Source organism: Euleptes europaea, chromosome 18 (assembly GCF_029931775.1).
Source record: "Euleptes europaea isolate rEulEur1 chromosome 18, rEulEur1.hap1, whole genome shotgun sequence".
NCBI lineage: Eukaryota > Metazoa > Chordata > Lepidosauria > Squamata > Sphaerodactylidae > Euleptes > Euleptes europaea.
The window spans coordinates 212,454-233,548 of NC_079329.1; the positions used below are offsets into that span (position 1 = coordinate 212,454).

Consider the following 21,095-nt stretch of genomic DNA (forward strand, 5'->3'; position numbering starts at 1 on the left):
TGACCTACTCGCTTCCCCCCTTACACCTGACCAGAAACATGCAGGGGGGCCACTCCCAAGCTTGTTTCCAGGGCCGTTTTTGCTTCCCAATTTGCCTCTGGGAGAGGAAGTGAGACCTGAAGGGAGCAGGGAGGGGGGGGTGTCCCGGCCCCTGCCCCTTCCGCCCCTCTTGCAAAGGGAGCTTCGGCTGCACCTCACCCCCCCCACACACACACACACACTGCTTGGCCTGGCTGTTGCCCCCACGACTGTGGGCCCCGCAGGGGTTGTCCGGAGGCTTTGGACTGAGACCCTTCAGGCTTCCGCTGCGGCTGCTTTCTGCTGAATCCAGGAGCCAGAAATGATGCAGAAACATTGCTCAGAACGCCGCCCCCCCCTTTAGACACCCGGCTTCTGCCGGCAGGGCCTTGACTCAGCACACGTGCCGGGTGGCTGCCGGCCAGCCGTCTCCATGACAAAAAAGCAGACATCCGTTGCTGAGAAAGATTTCCCCCCCCCCGGCCCTCTGCCTCGTGAACCCGGTCCCCTCTGCTTAGCGTGTGGGAATCCTCCCTGGGTGCTTTCCGGGTGGGGCGGGGCAGGGGCTTCCCTTGGCAGGACCTTTAGGGCAGAGGGCAGGAAACAACTGGGGGGGGGGAATCCTCTTGCTCCCGTGGGGTGAGCTGAACTTCATGTCCCAGCACCAAGGGTGAACAGGGATGGTTGTGGGTTCCTTCAGAGTGACAGGGTGGTATCCTGTCTACACCTGAAGCTGCCTCCTACCAAGGCCAAACCCCCCCTCACGCACACACACACACACACACTACCCCCTGGGCCATCTGACACAGTTTTGTCTGACTCTCAGCAGCTCTCTGGAGTCTCAGGCAGAGCTCCTTTCCCATCGCCTGCTCCTCTCCATCAGATCATCATCCAGTCCTGCTGGATCAGACCAGTGAGGGTCCTTCCAGTCCAGCCGCCGACCAGTTCCTCTGGAGGGCTAAACAAATGACCTGGCGTCCGAGGCCTTCCTGGCCCGGGGATTTTGTCCCTCTGAACGGGGAGGCTCCCTTTAGTCTCCACGGCTGGTAGCCACCCAGAGCCATCTCCTCTGGGAATCTGCCCGATCCCCTTTTAGGGCTGTCTCTGCCTGTGGCGGCCACGACATCCTCCAGCGGGCAACTCCACATTTTAATCACTCACTGGGTAAAGAAGTATTTCCTTTTGTCTGTCCTGAACCTGTTTCCTAACAACTTCATTGGGTGCCTCTAAGCCCTCGTATTACGGGACAGGAAGAAAAAGCTCCTTCTGTCCACTTCCTCCACCCCATGGGTAGTTTTATAAACCTCTGCCATGTCCCCTCTCTGGTGAGGTGTCCGGCTGCAGCTGACTTACAGCGACCCCAGCAAGGGGCTCTCAGGGCAAGTGAGACACGGGGGGGGGGGGGCAGGGGGTTGGCCATTCGTTGCCTTCCTCTGCAGAGTCTTCCTTGGAGGTCTCCCTAACAAGTACCGACCCCACTTAGCTTACAAGATCGGCTGAGATCGGGCTACCCCCCGCCACCTCCCCTCCCTGTCCCCCCTTGGTCGCCTCAACCGTCCCCGACTCTTAGCTTTTCCTGATAGGAAAGGGCCCCCGACCCCCCCCATCACCTCGGTTGCCCACTTCCGTACTGTCCCCAGCTCTGAGGTGTCCGTTTTGAGATGCTTCCAGGAATTGAACGTGGGACCTTCAGTGTGCCACACGGATGCTCTGTCCCTGAGCCACTGCCCCCACCCCTGCCCATTTCCCCAGGCTGGGCCCTCAGTGAACCTGGCTGGAGGGAAAGACGGGGACTCCCTCCCCACCCTCCCGAGAGCCAAGGGGCACGCTGCCCATCCCCACGGTGCTGAGCACTTTCAGGAGCGTGGGGATCGGCCCCCGCCCCGAGGGGCTTCCAGTCTCCCTACTGATGGGGGGGGAAGGGAGCAGAGGCTGCTCCCAAGCTGGCCACCGGGCCCAGCCTTCTGCCAGAGGAGCGGTGCGTCTCACACCCGGAGCCGGAGTGAAGGGCTGCCCCTCCCCGGCAGCTTCTACTCCTGCCCGGGCCCGGGTCCAGGCCTCGAGAGCCCAAAAGAGCCCCTCGCGCGTCCTTTCCCCCGCAATGGACACTCACCCGACAAATATCCCCGGCAGCAGGACTCCGGTGGGGAACGGGGAGAGAGTCTGTGGCGACCCCCACCCCCACCGGCCCCTGGACAGGGCGCCTGAGTCACCCCCCCCCAAAGAACCACCAGGCCCGTCCCGGGACCAGGGAGGGGGCGGGTCACCCGCCGGGCAAGGACATTCCAGGCCAGCTGGTCAGCAGGCCCAGGCGCAAGGCCAGCCCTGCAGGCAGGCAGGGCCCCCTTCCCAGGCGGCCGGCCAAGAGTCTTGTGTCTCCCCCCCCCACCGCTGAAACCTGCCCCTCCCCCCCAGGCCAGCGTGCTCTCCAGCCCCTGCTCTTCCTACTCCCTCCCCCGCCCCTCTCTTCTCAGAGGGGCCCCAAGTGACCTGCAATCTCAGAACTGGGCACGGGGGGGACACCGGGGGCACCTGGTGGGGGCTGCGTGGAAAGTGAGGCCCCCTCTTCCTCCAGAGGAGTCCCAGGCTCCCAGGCCCTCCACCTCCTGGCCTCCTGGGACTTGTGGCTGGGGGGTCTGCCTGCCCACCGCTCCTTTCCCGGGGGCTTTTTCTTATGCTTTCATGCCTGCTGCCCATCGAGGGGGAAGGTAGCCCCCCCCATCCATACCCTCTTGCAATGCCCAGATGAATAAATTCCCCTTGGAAACCCCCTTTGGGATATGGCCGTCTGACCCACAGGGCCCCAGAACTCCCTCAGGAAACATCTGCAGGGCTCTGCTAAGAGGAGGCAGGAAGGTGTGGGGGGGGAGGCATCCACAGGCCAGGCAAGAGAGGAGAGTTCCTCCTCTGGGGCATCTGTGGTGATTCACACCAGGCAGAGGGGTTTTTTTTAGAAGGGGGGAAGGGTGACCGGGCCCCCAGAGGACCTGGCACTAATCTACTCAAGAAGGCCCAGAACTCTTGGCCTTGGGGGTCAAACAGACCCGCCTTGGACAGAGTCAGTATACCTTTGACTTATCAGGTGCAAGGGCCAAAAACTGGGCGGGGGATAGATGACATAATGGCAAGGAACACTCTGAGTGTGTGCAGAGTTCCTTTCCCACTGAGGGAGGACATCTGGCTGTAGGAAATGCCACTTCCAGGCCAGCGATCTCTGGCCACGGGGTGAACAGACTGCTGGACTTGATGGGCCTCCTGGGTCTGATCCAGCAGGGCCTTTCTTATGTTCTTATGCTAGGAGCACGGAGCCCAGGAAGGCGGGAGCCCCCGCCCCTCTCCCCTGCCTCCTGGCCCACATGCAGACCTGCCTGGATCAGGGCTGGAGGTGACACGGAGCTGAGTCAAGAGCATGGGGGGTGGGGGGACTCAGGAGGGCTCCTGGGGCCGGCAGCGGGTGAAACGGCCATGAATCAAGAGTGGCTCATGGGGAGAGAGGTGGGGGGAGTGTGCGGGAGAGTGCCCCTGGGGGTCTCCTTGCTGCAGTGTGGGGTGGGAGAGGAAGGACTTACTCTCATGGGGGTGGGTCTCACGCCTCGAGTCAGCTCTGGTAGGCATCAGACTACAGAGCATGCACAGAGTGTTTCTCCCTCAGCGCCAAATGCCCTGCACACTTGTGAACAGAGACGAAGAATAACAAACTTCAGGCCAAGGCCCTAGAAAAGGAAACACAGATGTCCTGAATCTGGACTCCTGCTGAAGCATTTCCGGGGGGGGGCAGCTGCTCACCCCGCTGCTGTCTAGGTTCGTGCTGAAAACCAGACTTCCTCCGCCCACCAGCTGGTGACTCGTTGGACCCCGCCCAGCCTCCCGCCAGTAAATATTTGCCCGATTCTCCTGCAGTGGGGGTGCCAGAGCTTAAGCACACTTGGATGGGAAGTGGGAAAGGGACAATCCTGAAGTGCACCAACGATTGGCTGCGAGGGGCACAGGTGCCCTCTTCAGCCCCAAACCCCACACCTGGCTTGTGAGGAGGGGCTCGGGAGAAGGGACCAGGCCAAGGGACAGGGCAGGGGGCAACTGGATCAGGGCCAGCGGCAGAGCAGGCGGTCAGCACCTGTGCCTCCTCACCTGAGTTCTCGTGGGGCCAGGCCTTGCCCAGAGATTGATCCTCCCAGCCCCGCGCAGCCTTCTGCTCTCGTGAAGCCCCATCACTGGCAGCCCCGTGGGGCTTGGAGCGATACTGACCCGGGGGCAAATGGCCACGTATTCACCACAGCACACGCCGGCTAAACTCTCTCAGCAGTTGAGTGTCGCTACTTGCGAACCAAAAGAGACGCTTTGGGTGGGGAGTGGGGTTGTTGACGTTTCCGCTGGGAGCGTTGTGGACGTCAGCCCAGGATCACTGCTGACCACAAGCCACTGCTGCAACCGATCTCTTCCCGTGTTTCTTTCCAACCATCAGCTTGCCCGGAAAGCTGGATGCTGCGACTCAAAGGGGACAGACGGCGACACACGGGCGTGTCCATCCTGGCCAGGGCATCCCTGCAGGTTACCTTTCCAGACGTCCCTGCTGCACCCTGGCTTTAGTTATTCATACAGCTGCCAAACGTCAAGACATCTGTGGGGGGGCTGACCTGCCGAAACCCGGGTGTATGGTGGCATCTGAGTTGTTTTTAAGGCCACCTGGTTTCTGGTTTTAATGTGTTGTTTTAAATTATTGTTTTATGGTTTTATATATCTTAAAGGTTTTTTTCCCGCCCTGAGCCCGGCCTTGGCTGAGAATGAGGGCGGGCTATAAACCCGAAAAATAAAATAAATAAATAAAGCAGGCAGTCATATAAAGCGGAGACTCTTGTCTTTGTGAGGGATTTACAGCCCAGAGATTAACTTTTTCTGCCACATGTGACTCACCCCTTTACGCTCACAAGCATGCAAGAAACCACAGTACCAGCCCAGCGAGACCAGCACAAGATCACCCAAAATACGGAAGGGACTTCCTTGGGTGTTTCCGGATGATGACTTGGAGTTACGGGAACTGAGCAAACCAAATGATCCTACTCCCTGTTTTACACTGTCAGGTTCTACCCAACTGGCTCCATGTAGAGCGGAGGCCTCAGGACATCCGCTGCAGACAGATGGAAAATATTCAGGATGTTTTCAAGATTACCCAATGACTTCGCATTCTAGTGAGGACGCTGGAAGGACGATCTTTTGGGACAGTAGAATCTATGATGAGGGTGTGGTACTTCTCTTAGTTATATTAAAGTAGTTAAAGTGTGGTTTTGTTTGTGGGAGGAAAGGAGGGGTATCATGTTAATGGGGTCTGTTTCATGTTTCGTGTTGGTTCCCAGTGCTAGAATCTGGAGCAGTTCCAGTCCCGGTTTTACCCAGGGCTGGCCAAGCTGGCTAGAGGACTGCAGTGAAGGACTCAATGCAACTTGGTGTTCTCTTCTTGGTCTCTGCCAAATAAAGTTTCCCTCTGTTGAATACCAGATCAACAGAGACCCCCGCAAATGCCTGGAAGACTGCAGCATCTGGTCCTCGCATCTGGCCAGTGCCGAGCGCAGAGACCAGAGTCGGGTGGGCACCCCTGCGTGGCATGCCCAAGGTGGCAGGTTCAGTCCCTGGCAGCTCCAGTGGAGAGGAGCAGAGGCGGGAGGAGATTTTTTTTCTCTGCCTGCAGCCCAGAACTGCTGGCCTTTGAAGCAGAGGGGAAGGAGGTGCTTTGGGGGTTCAGAGCTGCCTAGCAGCCCACAGGCCTGATGGACCAAGATGGGGCTTGACTTTCTCCAGCCAGTTGGGTGGAGGGGCTTTCAGCCTGGAGGGGAGTGCGTGCTGCCGCCGCCTCCTAGAGGCACAGCCTGGATTACCATCTCTTCCTCCTTCTGGGACAATACACAGCTGTTCCTTCACAAAAACCCTATGAGGTAGCCTAGGCTGAGAGTGGGGGAACAACAGGGCAGTGGGGAGACCTGGCAATCCAGGCCCCTAACCAGACACACGCAGGAAGAGCTGGCTCAGCTGGGGATCTGACACAAAGACGTGGGGAATGGGCTTCTTCTGCGTGCCCCGCACAGCTGTAAGGGACTGGTCTTGTGCAGTTCCTTGGAAGACCGGCAACGGCAGCAGCAGAATCCGCTGGCCCTCTGAACCAGGAGAGGCTCAGAGGGCCACAAGCAGACGGGGGAGCCCTAGGGGTGACGGGCAAACCAGGGATTATGAGTTTTTCTGGTCAGGCTTGGCTCGAAAAATGGCAGCCCCTGCAGTGGGGGCTCCAAAGAGTCCCTCCCCTCTCATTCATCCCCACGGGACCTGTTTCCTGCGCTCCCCTCCTAGGGGTCCCTCAGCTGCTGGAACTCCCTTGGCTCTCATCTGGGGCTCCGTGGCCCTCCTGGGCAGGGCTTACGTCTTGGTGGTGCCACCCGCTCAGTCGCCAGCCGAGAGCCATTCACATGTGCATCTTCATCCCTGCAGGGGGTGACTGGCATGTGGGAATGAGTGGGCACAGGTTAATTTCTGCACCCAGGTCACTGAAAGCCAGCTGAGCCGGAGCAGCTGGTCAGCTGTGAGCCCCGAGTGAGGGGCTTGCCCGTGTGAAGCAGCCCTTGCTGGCCCCTCCACGGCACACAGATGCCATGCAGCAGGACTTTGGGGCAGGCCGGAGTCCCAGAACAGAAACTACCCGACTGGAGTGCTCAGGGCGTTCGCCTTGCAACAGCCAGGAGAACAAAGACCTCGAAACTCTGGGAGTCCTCCAAAGGTTGACAGGCGGTGATGGCCACACCTGGAAACACCCGGATTGTGTGTGGAGGGGAACTCGTTGGTTACCGAGGAGGAATTCAAGGTTATGCAACCTGGTTGCATAACTTGCGGTCGGCTGGCTGTGCATATTTGCACATACTTAAAACAACAGGACAGGAGTCTGCTTCGGTTTCAGGTTTTGCTAACTTCGAGAAAGACTGCCAGGGACCCAAATCTGCCTGCAGAGGGCCGCAGGGTTCAATCCCTGGCATCGCATTCAAGGTGGCAGCTGATGGAAAAGAGCTGCGGGGCAGGGGACACGGGGGACAGGGGGTGCAGGCAACTCCCTGGGTGCTTCACAGGGCTCCTCCCACAAGGCTGCTCCTCCCTCCGGGTGGGGGCATCACTGCCCGTGACAGCCAGAAACAGCCCCTGCTGAGGGTACAAGCTAAGAGTGATTTGGGGTCTGGAAGGGATGCCCCCCCCACGCCCCGTGACCTTTACAGCCCTTGTGCCTCTCCCCTAAGCGCTCCATGTTACCAAACCTCCCTTTAGCCTCATGGCTCTCAGTCTTTCACGTGGGACTCACTTCTCCGATGATGGCGCTTCCTGAGAGCTGCTTGCCAAGTAATTCCCCCACCCTACTTTCCTCTCTCCTGCATGAAAGGCAGGAGCCTCACATCAGTCGACACGGGGAACGTTCAGGTTTTATTTCTCGTATTTCATCTTGATACCAGCACAGCACTACAAAGCCGTAGCTCAGGGCCATTTCCCACTTGATGCAAAGATGACACCCCTGAACCTCCTCTCCCAGCTCCACCTGGCTAGTCCAGTGGCCCCCACTTGCAAGGAAATGGTCAGCCTCTCTTGGGGCCCGGCCAGCCATTGGCAACCCGCTGCTCTAGACTTTATGCATCACAAATAAAAGGAGGACAGGAAGAATACTGTTACAAACATTAGTTCAGCATCCCTTGGCAAAGGTTTATAAAGAGGAATCAGTGTGACGCGAGTGGACATTTTTATTACCTGGTTGGCCACTGTGTGAACAGACTGCTGGACTTGATGGGCCTTGGTCTGATCCAGCAGGGCCTTTCTTAGGTTCTTATCTTTTTAAAAGCAATTATTCCCATGTATTGGCAAAAAGGTAACTATTGCAAAGTTATAAAAATAAGGCACGTTTCATGGCTCATCTCATCTCATCTGAGAGAAGCTGCACCAGAGAAGCTGAGGATCTGCCCATGCCTGTCTCATTGCAGGCAGCAGGTGGAACAAAAGCCAAGCCCAGGAGCCCCTTAAAAGACCACCAGCACATGCCAGGGTGGGAGTTTTCTGGAGTCAAACTTGCTTCATCAGATATGAATGAGAAGCTTCATCTGCCCTTCTGCCTAGATCAGAAGACAGGAGGGGTGTTGCAGAGAAGGGCCAGGTGGAGCCAGGATGCAAAGGGATGTTGCAAACGGCCATCCGCTTTATCAGCGCTAGGAGACGGGGGCAGAGGTGGATGTAACAGAACTTGGCTGTGGATTCACAAAAGCGGCTACCTGGGATAGGCGGTTGGTCTTTAAAGTGCTCCTGAAGGTGAATTTTTTTCCAGGGGCAAAAACTTCATAAATGTGTCCCTCACATGAGAAAAAGAAGCCTGATTCTGCATCCAGAAAGCCGTCTGGGTGTGCACACGCATATTTCCTCAAAGCAGCAGTCAGTTTCGCAGCACTGTCAGGGAGGGAGAGGGCGCTTTGCTACTGGTGTCTCCAAATCCTCGTTTCATGCCTCAGTCACTCTCCCCCCAAGGAGCGGTGTCTAAAAGGAGAGGTTCTGGGCACCAGAAAACCCATATCCCCAAATGCCCACAGCTTTTTCCCCAACCCAGACAAGCTGCCACTCGGTGGGGACAGAAAGGAAATTCATGCCTGCTTATTCACATTCAAAACCCCGGGGGTGTCTGTGACATTCAGCATGGTGAGTGTCACACATTATTTGTCCATGCTCTGTGGTTACCAGGGTGCCAGTCCCAGCCTAAGCCTATGAAGGACACCAGGCCCTAGGCTGGACAGAGACCCCCCCCTGGGAGGGGGGCTTTCTTCCCTCCGCCTGACACTGAATTGGCCCCAAACGCTGATCGACGGGTGCTTTGCGCTGCCACCTGGTGGCCTCGATGGGGAACAGCCCCTGCAGAGTGAACCTCAATGGAGGAAGAGCTTGTGATGTCTCGGGATGCCCACGTCATGGGCATGCCCATGTCTCGGGATGCCCACGTCATGGGCCCGCGTGTTCTGTCCCCCACGCACAAACTGAACAAAAACTAGCAGAGTTTATGAAATCTCACATTTGGGATGCCTCAGATTTGTTGCGAACACAGGAAACATAATACCTTTTATTAGGACCAACCAAAGTACAGTGGTGCTCTCGAGTCATTCAGAGCTTCAGGCTGGACGTTACCAAACAAACAAACAAGCAAACAAACAAACAGGAGGGCAGTGCTTCAGGACATGGCGTTAAGTCCTACTTGGGTCTGTTGTTAGATGTCCAGTTGCAAATGTTACTGGCATCCAGTTACAGCCCACTACTTTGAGCAAGGCGCAAAAGGCTCTAAATATCTCACGGCACCAGCCCTCTGTGTCCCTAGAAATGCCTGCCTCCCGCAGATTCTACAAGCAAAGAATGCAAGGAGCCATTCAGAGTGGGTGAATCTGGCCTGACATCTTTGCACTGGTGGAAGAGCCCCTGCGAAGGTGTGGTAGGAAAAGACCTCTGCTCCCTTCCATGCCCTCAGTCAGTGCTCAAGGGGTTCTTCCCGCGGGCCCACAGTCGCTCTGATTGGCAGGGTTTGTTTCACTCCAGATGCCTTTATGGGCAGCACCAGGGTGGGAATGACAGCCGTCACGGTGGGCTGCTGCCGTAGGGGTGCCACGTGCTGCACCAAATGCAACCCACACTTTTTGCCTTCTCCTGTTCTCAGTCCTGGAACACTCCAAGCTTTGGGACTCAGATGTTCTTGCATCAATGACCAAGCCCTACATCATTCATGGCTGGGGTGTGGGGGGGGGGAAATGCAGCCACAGCTGGGTCCCCAGTCACCCCCTGGACACTCTCCGTAAGGGCTGCCTCTGCAGCCTGCCCTGCCCTCTCTTCACGCACAAACACCCCCCTCTCATTGTGCCTGGCAAAGCCGGCAGGCTCCTCGCTCCAGCACAGATGTTTTTGTTGCCAGTGACAATGTGTTGGTCCCAGCAAGGGCATAAGCCAGCCACCCCCTCCTCTCCCCTGACGCACCCCTAGCTCCAATCAACTCCCTCCCCCCGCCGCCTGCTTTTCTCTCCCAGCATCTGGAAGTGGCTTCAGTTCTCTGGGCTCCCCACAACAGAAGCCCCTTCCCCAACAAACCGCAGGGTTGGTGGAGAACCCAGAAAGGAAGGCTTCCGGCTTGGACAGCATCTGTGTCCCCTGGGTGGAGAGCCAGGACTGCTCCACAGTCTGAAGCTGGTTGACTTTTATTGTGAAGCCCCCGGGGAACAGGCTCCTGGCCCAGCTCAACGCCAGGCCCCAGGGGAGTTGTGCTCTGCCCTTCACGCAGGCCCACAGACGGCCTTGCTCCCACTGACACCACCCTTCTCCCCCCTGCCCCCAAGCTCTCAGGTGCCCCACCTTCACTTGCTTTCATATCTGATCTTGAAAATATGAACGGTTCCGTTACTCAGGGCCACCGCAAAGCGCCCGTCCCCAGTCACGGTGACCACCCGGGGCCGGTCAATGCTGTTCTCAGCAGTGAGGAACGGGCCGAGCGGCTCGCCAGCCCGTGAGAAGGCCACGACCCTGTTCTGTTCCCGCAGCACCACGTAGACGATCCCCGTGGCATCAACCCAGATGGCCCCTGGCTGGCACTTGTCCAGCTCTTCCTCTCGGCACTCGGCTTCCAGCCGCCCTTCGCTGCTGAAGAGCACCAGCCTGCGCCGGTACCAGTCAGAGGCCGCGAAGCCCCCCTTGCGGCTGGCCAGGAAGACCAGGGACCGCTCCTCGCTGCCCTCGGGTACCACCTTCTCCACCAGCCGCCCCTCCAGGTCGTACACTTCGAGGTGCCCCGCCACGCTCACTGCCACACGACTGCCCCCGACTGAGGTCATGGCATGGCTAGCTTGACCCAGCGGAAGTGCCTTTTGCCACACAAGGCCCCCCTCACCACTCAAGAGGAAGAGCCGAGAGCCGGCAGTGAAAGCCACTTTGCTGCCCACAGTGGCCACGCTGAAGGGCGCCACGCCGCTCGGCACGGAGACGATGCCTTTGAACTCACCCTGCAGCGAGAACCTCTTCAGCTTCTGGTTCTGTGCGTCAGCCAAAAGGAGCTCGCCCGAGCCAAAGGGACAGATGCCTGTCACCTGTGGGCGTTTTTTGTCGCTGGGGATCTTCACCCAGAAGCTGCTTGAGAAGAGAGCCTTGGGGATGAGTTGGGGGGCTTCTGGCCTCGTGGAAAGCAGGCTGGGGGGCTCTGCAGGGGCACTTGGCTTCTCTTGGCCCAGCACCTTCTCCGTCTCATCGTTGGTGGGCTGCTGCTGCTGCTGCTTCCTCCTCTTCTTCTTTGCCCCTTTTGTTGTGTTCTCCTCTTCACACTTGGGGACCCCCACGGACCCCTCCTCTTGGAATTCCAGGTGGAACAAGCGGTGGATGCTCTGAAGATCCGGGTGGGTTGCCAGATGCGGCAGCTGGAAGGCGAGGGGCTCCCACGAGAAACTCTGCAGCTGCCTCAGCCTCTCCGAGATCATCTGCTCCAAGGAGACAATCTCGACCGCCCGGCCCAGGCGGAGCACCTGGCGGGCAAAGGCCACGGTGCTGCAGGCCAGCTGCTCTTGGAACTCCAACTCCGACAGCAGCCCTTCGGCGGCCTTCTTCCTCTCCTCCACAAAGCCGGAGAGCTGGCCCAGGACCTCCCCCTGCAGGGCAAGCAGCTGCTCCACGGCCTGGCTGCACACCTGCTCCACGGCGCCTCGGACGCTGTCATCACGAGCCTTCAGGCGCCCCATCTGCTCCTCCAGGACGGCCCGGGCCTCGGCAATGAGGCTCACCTTCTCCTCCACCCCAGTCAGGAGGCCCACGATGGCGGGGCTGCGTGCCTCGGCTGCATCCGGCAGTGACAGGCAGGGGTGCTCCAGGTGGGGCCCCAGGCGGCACTCCCGGCACAGGGGGGTGGCACAGGGGGTGCAGAAAAAGCGCAAGGCTTCCCCGTGGTGCTCCTGGCAGCAAGAGGCCTGCCGCTTCCGGATCTCCTCATCGTAGTCTCCGGACAGGTAGCCCTCCATGTCAACGATGAAGTGGGCGTGGGTGAGCCGGGAGCAGCGGTGCCCACTGGCACAAGCCTGGCACAAGTTGTCGGCACAGTCCAAGCATCGTGACACAGCGCACTGGCTGGCATCTTGGCTGAGCAGCGGGCAAAGACTGCACGTGGCATCTGTCCTCCCTGCAGGGTGGACAAGGTCGAGGAGGCCGTTGATGAAGAAGTTGGTCTTGAGGCCGCCGACACCAGCTGGAAGGGGGACCCGCTCTCGGCACTCGGGGCACTGCAGCTCCTCCTGCCCGCCCGCCAGCCGCTGCAGGCAATCGTGGCAGTAGGTGTGGAGGCAGGGGAGGATCCTGGGCTGCCGAAGGCGCTCCAGGCAGACGGGGCAGGTCAGGAACCCGCTGGTGAGGGCCTCCGAGAGGGACGAGGCTCTGGCAGCCATGACAGCTGGAGTGGGGAAGCCGGAAGCCCCAGGGAACTCCTCTGCCAGGATTGGGAAGAGGCCTCCTGCAAAGAGCAAGAAGGAGAGACGTCACGGAGGAGGGTGGTTGTGGGGTGCCCAGGAGCTGCCCCCACCAATTCTAGCTGTCCTGGGGGGGCTGGGGCCAGCTGGAGGGACCGCAGAGGCCTGCTGGATGGCGGGAGAGGAGAAGACCTCAGCCGTGGGCTGCAGCCCCAGGATTCAGATTCCTGCTTTCAGCTCTGTGGGTTCAATGGGGCTGTGGAAATCAAGCCCAAGCAGAGGGAGAGATGTAAAATTTCTGGAAAGTCTGAAGCCACAGGGAATTTTTTTAATCCAGAAAAAACTGAAATTTGGGGGGAAATTGAAATATATGCAATACTTACCATCCTATCAAACCCAAACTATTTTTTGCTTTAACTACACCAGATGCATCATTTATAACTTACTGAGCATATAAAATCACAATATTTGACATATGTATGCATTTTTAAAATTATAAATGCCTTTGTTTCATACAAACAAAATTGCAAATATATCTAAAACTCAAGAGAAAACTGTGAACTGACGCACCCTCTGCTACTTTAGTCCACCCACCTTCGTTTTTGCTACCTGGTTAGAGAGAGCTCAGTTCTCAAGGCAACTTTCAGAATGTTCCTCTGAGGCTTTGTTGCAGTTTGTGCCCCACCTCCTGCTGATCTCCCCCCCCAGCAAGGTAGGACAATAAGCCACTGGCTACCAAATGCTTTTTTCGGTTGTTTTTTCCACAGGCCTTCACATCTCTGGGCCAAAGGCTCAGGGTGGCTGTGGATCGAGGGCAGGGAGAGGTCAGGGCAGATCTGGTTGAGATTTCCAGCCAGGAGCAAGAGAAGAGGCCTGGGGAGGGGGGCGGGGCAATGCAAAGAGACACGCCCCCCTGCTCTGCAAAGGCCACGTATGAGTGCTCCCAACCAAAGGGGAGGGGGGGGAGACTTCAGACCGATTCGCCTCCGTCCTTGGGCAGAGCGGATCCCGGGGCCACCCTGGAGGTCGGGCTGAGAGCCCGCCGGGCTCTGCGGGGCTTCTTCCAAGCAGCAGGTCCCCACGGCAACGGTGGCCTTTGAGAAGGCGCCACTGGCTTGGGCTCACAAGGAGGGTGTCCGAGGCGGGGGTGGGGGGGGAAGGATGCTGGGGGGGGGGGCCTGCTTGGACTGCCCTGTGCTGCTTCCCTGTCCTGCTCGCACCTTTGCCAAGGAAGCCAGGCCAGGGCGCATTGCGAGGGGCGCAGGGGGCGCGGCAGGGGCGGCGCTGCCCACCCGGCTGGGCTCCTTTTCTTCGGGGGAGCGAATTCGCATTCGAAGTCTCTCCCCTTTCAAGTGGGCAAAGAGCAGCTCGCGGAAGGGAAGGGGGCAACGGGCAGGAGTTCGCAGTCTGGGCCGCCCACGTGTCCCCCCCGCCCCCCCCCGCCCCCGGCTCTCTGGGTGGCCTCGAGCCCTTCCGCTCGGCCCTGGCTCTGGAGCGGAGAGGCGCAGAGACGGGAGCCACGCGGACCCCACCGAGCCCGCCTTCGCCCTCCCTCGCTCGCTCTGGCTTGGCCCAGAGCTGCCACGGAGTGGGGGGGGGCACCTGAAGCCCCCCCCCCGCGCTTACCTTCCGCTGGTGGCCGGGCCCAGCACCGCACGCTCCCCCGCAGCTGCTGCTGCTGCTGCTGCGGAAATGAAACCGAAACTTGGCCCCCGGGGAGGAGCCGGGCTGCAGCCCAGGAGGGCGCCCCCCTCCCTCCCTCCCTCCCTCCCTCCCTCGCTGGCTCGGGGACCGGCAGCCCCCCTGGAGTGGGGCCCTGGCCGCCCACCTCTGCGGAGCCAGGGGCTGGGAGGGCCAGGCAGATCCACCAGCGGCCCCGGGGACCCTCAGTGGGGCCTCCTCTGCAGGGGAGGCCTGCAGAGCTCTTTGTGTCCCTACGGTTCTGCACGGGGCCCAGAGAGGGGGGGGGGCTAGAGGGAGCTTTTCCTCCCTCTCCCCAAAGACTAGAACTCGAGGGCATCCCATGAAGCTGGTGGGCTCTGGGAATGCTTCTTTAGGCTGCAAGTGACAAAAATGCGGAATTCGCTGCCAGAGCCAGTTAAAGCCACTGAAGAAATCGCAGATTTATCTCCATTCTAATTCCAAGCAGGGGTTTCAAATAAGATTTAAATCTAACCTTTTAACCTTACTAGAGTACTGAACCAGGCAGTGTCATCACCGTGGGGGGGGGGGGCTTGGAAGGCCAGGCGATGCCCCCGCTGCTGCAGGGCCGAGGGCAAGGCAGGCCAAGGCCTCCGAAGGGCAAGCTGGGGACATCCCCACTCCCCTCTCCCTCGACCTGCTTGCTGTTTCCATCTCCCTTCTCCCGGCGCCCGCTTGGTGCGGGGGGGGGGGCTCAGGCCTGGCGGGGAAAGAGTCACACATGGGGCTCTGCAGGTGCCAACGGTATCGTTTTCTCTGTCCTGAGTTCTGTTTTTATTAAAAAGGGGTTAGTATGTAGGGCCCAGGGGGCAGAAGGCAAGAGAGCAGGGGCAGTGAGTCACATTGCTCCTGTATTGCCCACTGCAAGAGCCCCCCCCCCGCCCCTCGGCCAGCTTGGCCTGCGGCAGGAGAGGGATGGCCCAGAGCCAGTCGGAGGGGACAGCTCCCTCCTTGGCAGGCCCAAGCTGGAGAAAAGAAGCACCCAGAGTGACAGTGGCAGCATCCATTGCCAGAGCGGGTAGGGAAGCTGCAGTGGCCCTGTGCTTCGGGAAGGGCAGCTTCTGGCCTGGCTCTTTGCCACGTGCTCCTGGGCCCTGTTTGCCAGGGCCGGCCTTTGTTCTGAGGGCCCTTTCCGAAGTGCCCCAGAGATCCCGTCTCTGCCACGGTCGCCGTGTTCACAGTCATTATGATGCAGTCATACTTCAGGTTGTAAAGTCGCTGGGTTCATGATAAAAGTTTGTTCCCTAGAAAATTATCACATCTTTAAGGTTTTTAAAGGGAATTTCACAATTGCTTGCCAAGCTGCAAGGGGGGGCTGTCACCAACTGGAAATGCCCCCCCCCAAGTCTCCGCTTGAAAAACAACATAATTGAGGAGAGGGCTCAACACAGCCGGGGTTCTGCTGGGTTGCACAGGCCTACCCGATGCCCTAGAGTTGTCCCTCTCAGACCTCTGGCCCCTGCTGCCAAGAGAGTCTCTGAAAGGGGGACCCCGAAGGGCCAGGCAAGGAGCAAGCCAGCTTTCCCAGGATCCCAGGAGGACCCCAGGACCACTCTGGGGGTGCCCTTGGAGCAGCAGCAGGGCTTTATCCCCAAGCCGCAGCAGCTGGACAGAGAAGGGCCTGCCAGGTAGTCAAGACAAGGACCACGACTTCTTCCCAGCTCATGATTGGGACAGGCGGCGCTCCCAAGGAGAGGCCTCTGCATGTTCTCAGAGGCCCTGTCCTCTTCATTGATGTGGTAAACAGGGGTTCGTGGGGGGAGAGAGAGACCTGAGATCATTATTTCAAGAAAACAGTTTATTTGCAGCTGCTGACTCAGAGGCCCTAATGGGCAGAAATCTCTGAGCCCCGATTGTACTGAGGGAGAGATATTTATCCAAATTCAAGATGTGACAACCCATCAACATTCAGGGTAGAGCTGATAGCACTCCAGACATAGAGGTGGCAGTAGAGTAACAGTTTCACCCAGTTCTTGTTATGGTTTCCTGTAACCCTCCATGACTCTTGCCCCAATTACTACAGACATAGACACACTGAGATATCCTGCCCAGCAACAAGCTATTCCCTTGCTGTCCTAATACATTTCAATACATTTACAGAAAGGAAAAGAGATTATTACAAATTGCTAAATCAGTGGATCTTCCATAGTCAGGGGAAGTCTACCTTGCTGTCTCATCATCATGACATCCAATACATTCCTGGCTCAAGCAGGGCCCTTGTCTGCCTGCAACACCCAAGGCCAAGTGGCCCCACCCACCAGAGTCAACAAAGCACCGCATCAGGTGCCAAAACGTGGCTCCCTTTGTCTTGTGCCTCAGCTCAGCCCCGGGGGGGGGACCCCCAGATGCCCATGGGCCAGTGTTTGGAGAGGCAGCCCTTCCCAGGAGGGAGCCAGCACTCCTCAGAAAGGAAGAGAGCGTTCTTTGGACTCATCAAGGCGTAATCGGGGGGGGGGGGGGAGCACCCTTTGCCCTGAGAGGCAGGAGGACAAGGTGCTGGCCTCTGGGAAGAAGGGAGAGGGACTGGTGCAGGCGTTCAGGGCACAGGGGGGCGGGGGGGTGGAGACCCGGTCAGTCAGCTGCTGGCCTTGACCTGGGGGGGCCCTGAGCCCACCAGCAGGTGGCACCGGCAGTTCTACCCCCATGCAGGCTATGAGGGTGCCGCCACCAAACCAAGCGCCAAGTGCCCCATGGGTAATAAAAAGCCAAATTGTGACTGGCAGAACAAACATCAGACAGGAGAGCCGCTGAAGCTCTGCCAGAGGACACTTTGGGCTCCTTTCTTGGTGCCTTCTGTTGATATCACACAGGACAGAAGTCCCCGGTCTCCAGATGAAGATGGTGCTGCAGCCTTTTCTCTTTCATACAGGCAAATCAAATCACAAACCCACAAAGAGAGAGGAAGAACGCCAAAGGCAGCGTGGGTCTGATCCAGCCCTCAACCTTCTGTGTGTGTTTTGTCCCGCTTTCTGTTCCAGGAGCTCAGGGTCCTTCCCGTATTGCACGTGGGAGCGACAGGCGGCCCCCAAAGCTCCCAGAAAGGGGGCTGATCCCTGGCCTAAAGGAAGCCGCGTGGCCCCAGCCAGCCCTGGGGTGGCCCCAGCTAGCCAAAGGCAACTCAATAGGGCAGCATTGTCGGCGTCTCCCCCAGCTGGTTCTCCCGTGGGGCGGGGAAGCGAGAGCACGACCCACAGAGGACCTTTTATTGGGACCACCCAAAGTGACACAGAACCGCCTGCGAGCCTTTGAGTTCCTCCGGAACCCCCCTCTTCAAGCTGGGTGTGACCCCAAAGAATGAGGGCAGGCCCCCTTGCACTCTGCTTCTGCATTGAGTTGGAGGCCCGAAAACAGTTACATGCCCATGAAAGGTCATTGCTTTATGGCCTCTTCCTCACGAGAACGCTGGGAGTCACGGGACACCAGCATCGGCTTTGCCTCCAACATCTGAGCACCACACCAAAGCAGACCCCAGCAGGACTTGATCCCAGCCGCATCCCGCCGTCTTCCTGTTCCCCCAAAAGAAAAGTTTCTGTAACATCCAGACTGAAGAAGAGTTCAGGAGAACCCGAAATCTTATTCCCGGTTGCGCATCATTTGGTTGGAAACCCGGCCACACCCATGCCCCCCCCACCCTCCGCCTCCCTTGCTCCGCAAGGGCTGCCAAGGCCTGTGTCTTCGTGAGAAGAGTGGGTTCAACACGCTGACAAACAACTCCCTCCCTGCATCAAAAAGCGGTTTCTTTGGCCAACCCTCACCCCTCCCCTTAATGAATCTGTGCCCCGATAACTCAAAGGCTGCAGTCAAAACATGTGGCATTTTAATCCCCTTTATTTTTATTTCATAGATATGACTGAAATACATATTGAAACAATAACACAATAAAATACGTTCACAATGGCGGAAACCTTGCAAAGCGTGGGCAGAGGAGGATCCAAGCCAAACCACCCTAGGCAGAGCCCGGGACCGAAGGGACACCCCCCCACACGACACTTTTCCTTCCAAGAGATTAACAAGAACTCTGGGTACGAGCCCAAATATGGATCATTCCATTAAATATGGATCATAGAATCATAAAATCATAGAATCATAGAGTTGGAAGGGACCACCAGAGCCATCAAGTCCAACCCACTGCACAATGCACGATCAGTTAAATATGGATCATTCAACACCTTCCCAGATCCCACTCAGGCATCTAAATCACAAGTTACTGAAGAGACCCAACTTCAAATTCAAAATCCTGCTCCACTAGAGCGGGGGTGGTGGGGGATTCCGGCTGCTGTCCCAAGAACGCTCCCCTGGAAGTCAGCGCCATTTAATAAAACGGTACCAGAAGTGAGCCGGCATGACCAGAATCGCTCCCATCATGACTTTAGCTGCTGGCAATCAGTGGACGGCATTTTCCGGAGGTCTCAGGAAGAACACAACAGCACCGGAACCAGTTCGGTTTTTATCAGTTCCCAAAAAGTGAGCAGTTAGATTCGAGTCCAGGAGCACCGTAGAGACCAACAAGATTTTCAGGGTATGAGCTTTTGGGAGTCAAAACCCTCTGAGTCAGATTCGGCAGCTTTGACCCTTGAATGTTCCTACTCTTTGGTCTGCCAGGGGCTCCCTGGACTCGGGTCTACCTGTTCTGCTGCAGAGCAACATGGGCTGCCCTCGGAAGCTCATCTTCAGAAATGTGAAGAAGATCTGTGCAAGGGCTGTTCAGAGCATAACAAGAGTTGTGTGTCTTACTGTAAAGGAACGTTGGTTGCCATGGAGCAAGGTGCCATTGGTGACATGTCTTTCTAAAAGGGTTTCTTTCAGGTACTTTGATATTGGCTGTTTTAAGCACAGTTATTTCCAGGATTGCAACTACTAGATCTGATCCCCTTTTCATTCGGTAAACCATTGATCTATCCAGTGGGACATTCAATACCAATTACATTTTTATAGGTTAGCGGGGTCTCTCAGTAGATGCTGCTTCTGAATCGGGGCCACCAGAGGGTGTCTGAATAGATAGGCAAGTTTTAAAGCCAGTGAATTTTAATTCTCTTTCCTAACAGCAAAATATACATAAAGTGCCAGCTGTGTGCCACGAGCTGTATAGAACACAGACGTGCACCATGCTTCTCCTGCTCCGAGGGCACACATACACTAGGACAGCCCACCTGAACACTCAGCATCTGCTGTGGGACGGCGTGCCGGCTGGCAAAGGCCCCCAGGGTGGCCAGTGGAGGTTGCTATGGGCAAGAGATGTGGCTCTCCCCTGACTGGAAAAGAGGCAAACCCCAGCTTGTCTTGAGGCGCCCAAGAAGCTCCAGCCATCTCCTGCTCCTCCCCATCTCCCTTCAAGGTGCCCCGCCCTGCCAGGTTTGCAGGTGTTGATGCCGGCTGTTTGCGCAAGGAATCCAGAGCATTTTTCATTTGGGGTTTTGCAGCAAACTGTTCCAATAAACCAGTGGTCCATTTTGCTTGTGAACGGGAGATGTGGCTCCTTCAGGCAATGGGGCCCAGAGGAATCGAGCAAAGTTTGGAGAGGGAGAGGCCATCTGGGCCCCATTTCCTTCTGCCCATTAGCCCGTGTGGGACTCAGGGGTCCTCCGGTGGGGTCAGCATTGGCTCACTATTGTGGGCTTCTGGAACTGCACCTGCAAAGAGAGGGGCGAGGTGAGGTCTGCTAGGAAGACCCCGCGGAAGCAGATTTCGTTGGCAAGAGGAAATGGCTCAGCGGCCTCTTGCCTCCGGGTGAGATGTCACAAAGCTCTTCCCCCTCTGCCCCTCCCCCAAGAGACTCTCCCAAGTCGGAGCCCAGAGACACCCCCCAATACAGAAAGGAGGGGGCTATGAGGATGCTGTTCCCCCCAGGTGCTTGGGGGAGATCGTGGCCTACAAGTTTCCCAAGATGAACACCCACACTCTCTGACCACAAGGTCCCTTGCCATTTTCTCCAGGGGAACCGATCTCGATCGCCAGGAGATCAGTTGAAATTCCAGGAGATCCCCAGGCCCCACCTCCTGTGCTGGTCATTGACCGTAATAAAGATCAATCAGTCAGTCAGTCAATCAATCCCAGGCCCCACCTGGAGGTTAATCAAATAGAAAACTAGTGCCTCCAGGTGGGGAGTTAGCAAAAGACGAACGGCCCTTATGGCCTCTAATCAGTCAAGAGCACTACTCAAGAGATAACCAACAGACTTTGTAATCGTGGTGATTAAACATCAACAAGTGTATATCAAGTACATATCAAGAGCAACAACAAAGGAACATAGTTCCTATTACAAAATCAGACTGGCCATCCGCTTGTATTGTATGGCTACATGCCTTAGTCTTAGAACACCTGTTACTGAGGGATGCGCACGTCGATTGTCGCGGGACTGCCGGGGTTGAAAAAGCCTGTGCAAAATAGGATTTACTACCAGAAACCTATCTTATTCTTGGCTTTCTTGGACTTTTGATTTTGTAATAGGAACTATGTTTCTTTGCTGTTGCTCTTGATATATACTTGATATGAACTTGTTGATGTTTAATCACCACGATTACAAAGTCTGTGGGTTATATCTTGAGTAGTGCTCTTGATTGATTAGAGGCCATAAGGGCCGTTCTTCTTTGGCTACCTCCCCACCTGGAGGTTGGCAACCTTACTCCCCCACCCCCACCTCAGTCCCGTTCTTCACAGGCCTCTTGCTAGTGGGAAAGTGAAAGGTCGTCCGTCTTTTGGGTTGCCGTTTGCTGGCCACCAGTGAGGGAAGCTCTGCAGACACTCCGTCACCCCCCTACGGCCAGCAGTGGGAGGGGGCAAAGAGTGTCCCACCAGGCTGCAGCACCACATTCATCTGGCAAATACCAGGGATGCCGCGGCATCACGGGATGCTCTAGGAGTCGCCCAACTCTCTCTTCCCCCCAGATGAATCCTAGAGTGCCC

At 57.4% G+C, this 21,095-nt stretch overlaps 4 protein-coding genes across 5 annotated transcripts in view; all 4 read right to left on the bottom strand.

The window, feature by feature from the left end:
* RNASEK (ribonuclease K) overlaps nucleotides 1-21,095 on the bottom strand; it is a 278,954-nt gene that overhangs the window by 132,827 nt on the left and 125,032 nt on the right. The window lies entirely within an intron of this gene.
* C18H17orf49 (chromosome 18 C17orf49 homolog) overlaps nucleotides 1-21,095 on the bottom strand; it is a 155,709-nt gene that overhangs the window by 14,364 nt on the left and 120,250 nt on the right. The window lies entirely within an intron of this gene.
* On the bottom strand, nucleotides 10,407-12,470 carry TRIM56 (tripartite motif containing 56). Its single transcript, XM_056863401.1, has one exon. The coding sequence runs from the start codon at nucleotides 12,468-12,470 to the stop codon at nucleotides 10,407-10,409; it is 2,064 nt and encodes a 687-aa protein (XP_056719379.1).
* Nucleotides 17,562-21,095, bottom strand: part of MUC17 (mucin 17, cell surface associated) — a 39,026-nt gene continuing 35,492 nt past the window's right edge. Inside the window, exons 17-18 of the mRNA XM_056863568.1 lie at nucleotides 19,799-19,822; nucleotides 17,562-17,636 (exon numbers count right to left, since the gene is read on the bottom strand). Coding sequence (XP_056719546.1) covers nucleotides 17,562-17,636; nucleotides 19,799-19,822 — 99 coding nt within the window. The remainder of the gene's footprint in view (nucleotides 17,637-19,798; nucleotides 19,823-21,095) is intronic.

Bases quoted from the DNA above. Each gene is read 5' to 3' on its own strand.
- TRIM56 (XM_056863401.1), bottom strand. From the start codon at position 12,470: ATGGCTGCCAGAGCCTCGTCCCTCTCGGAGGCCCTCACCAGCGGGTTC.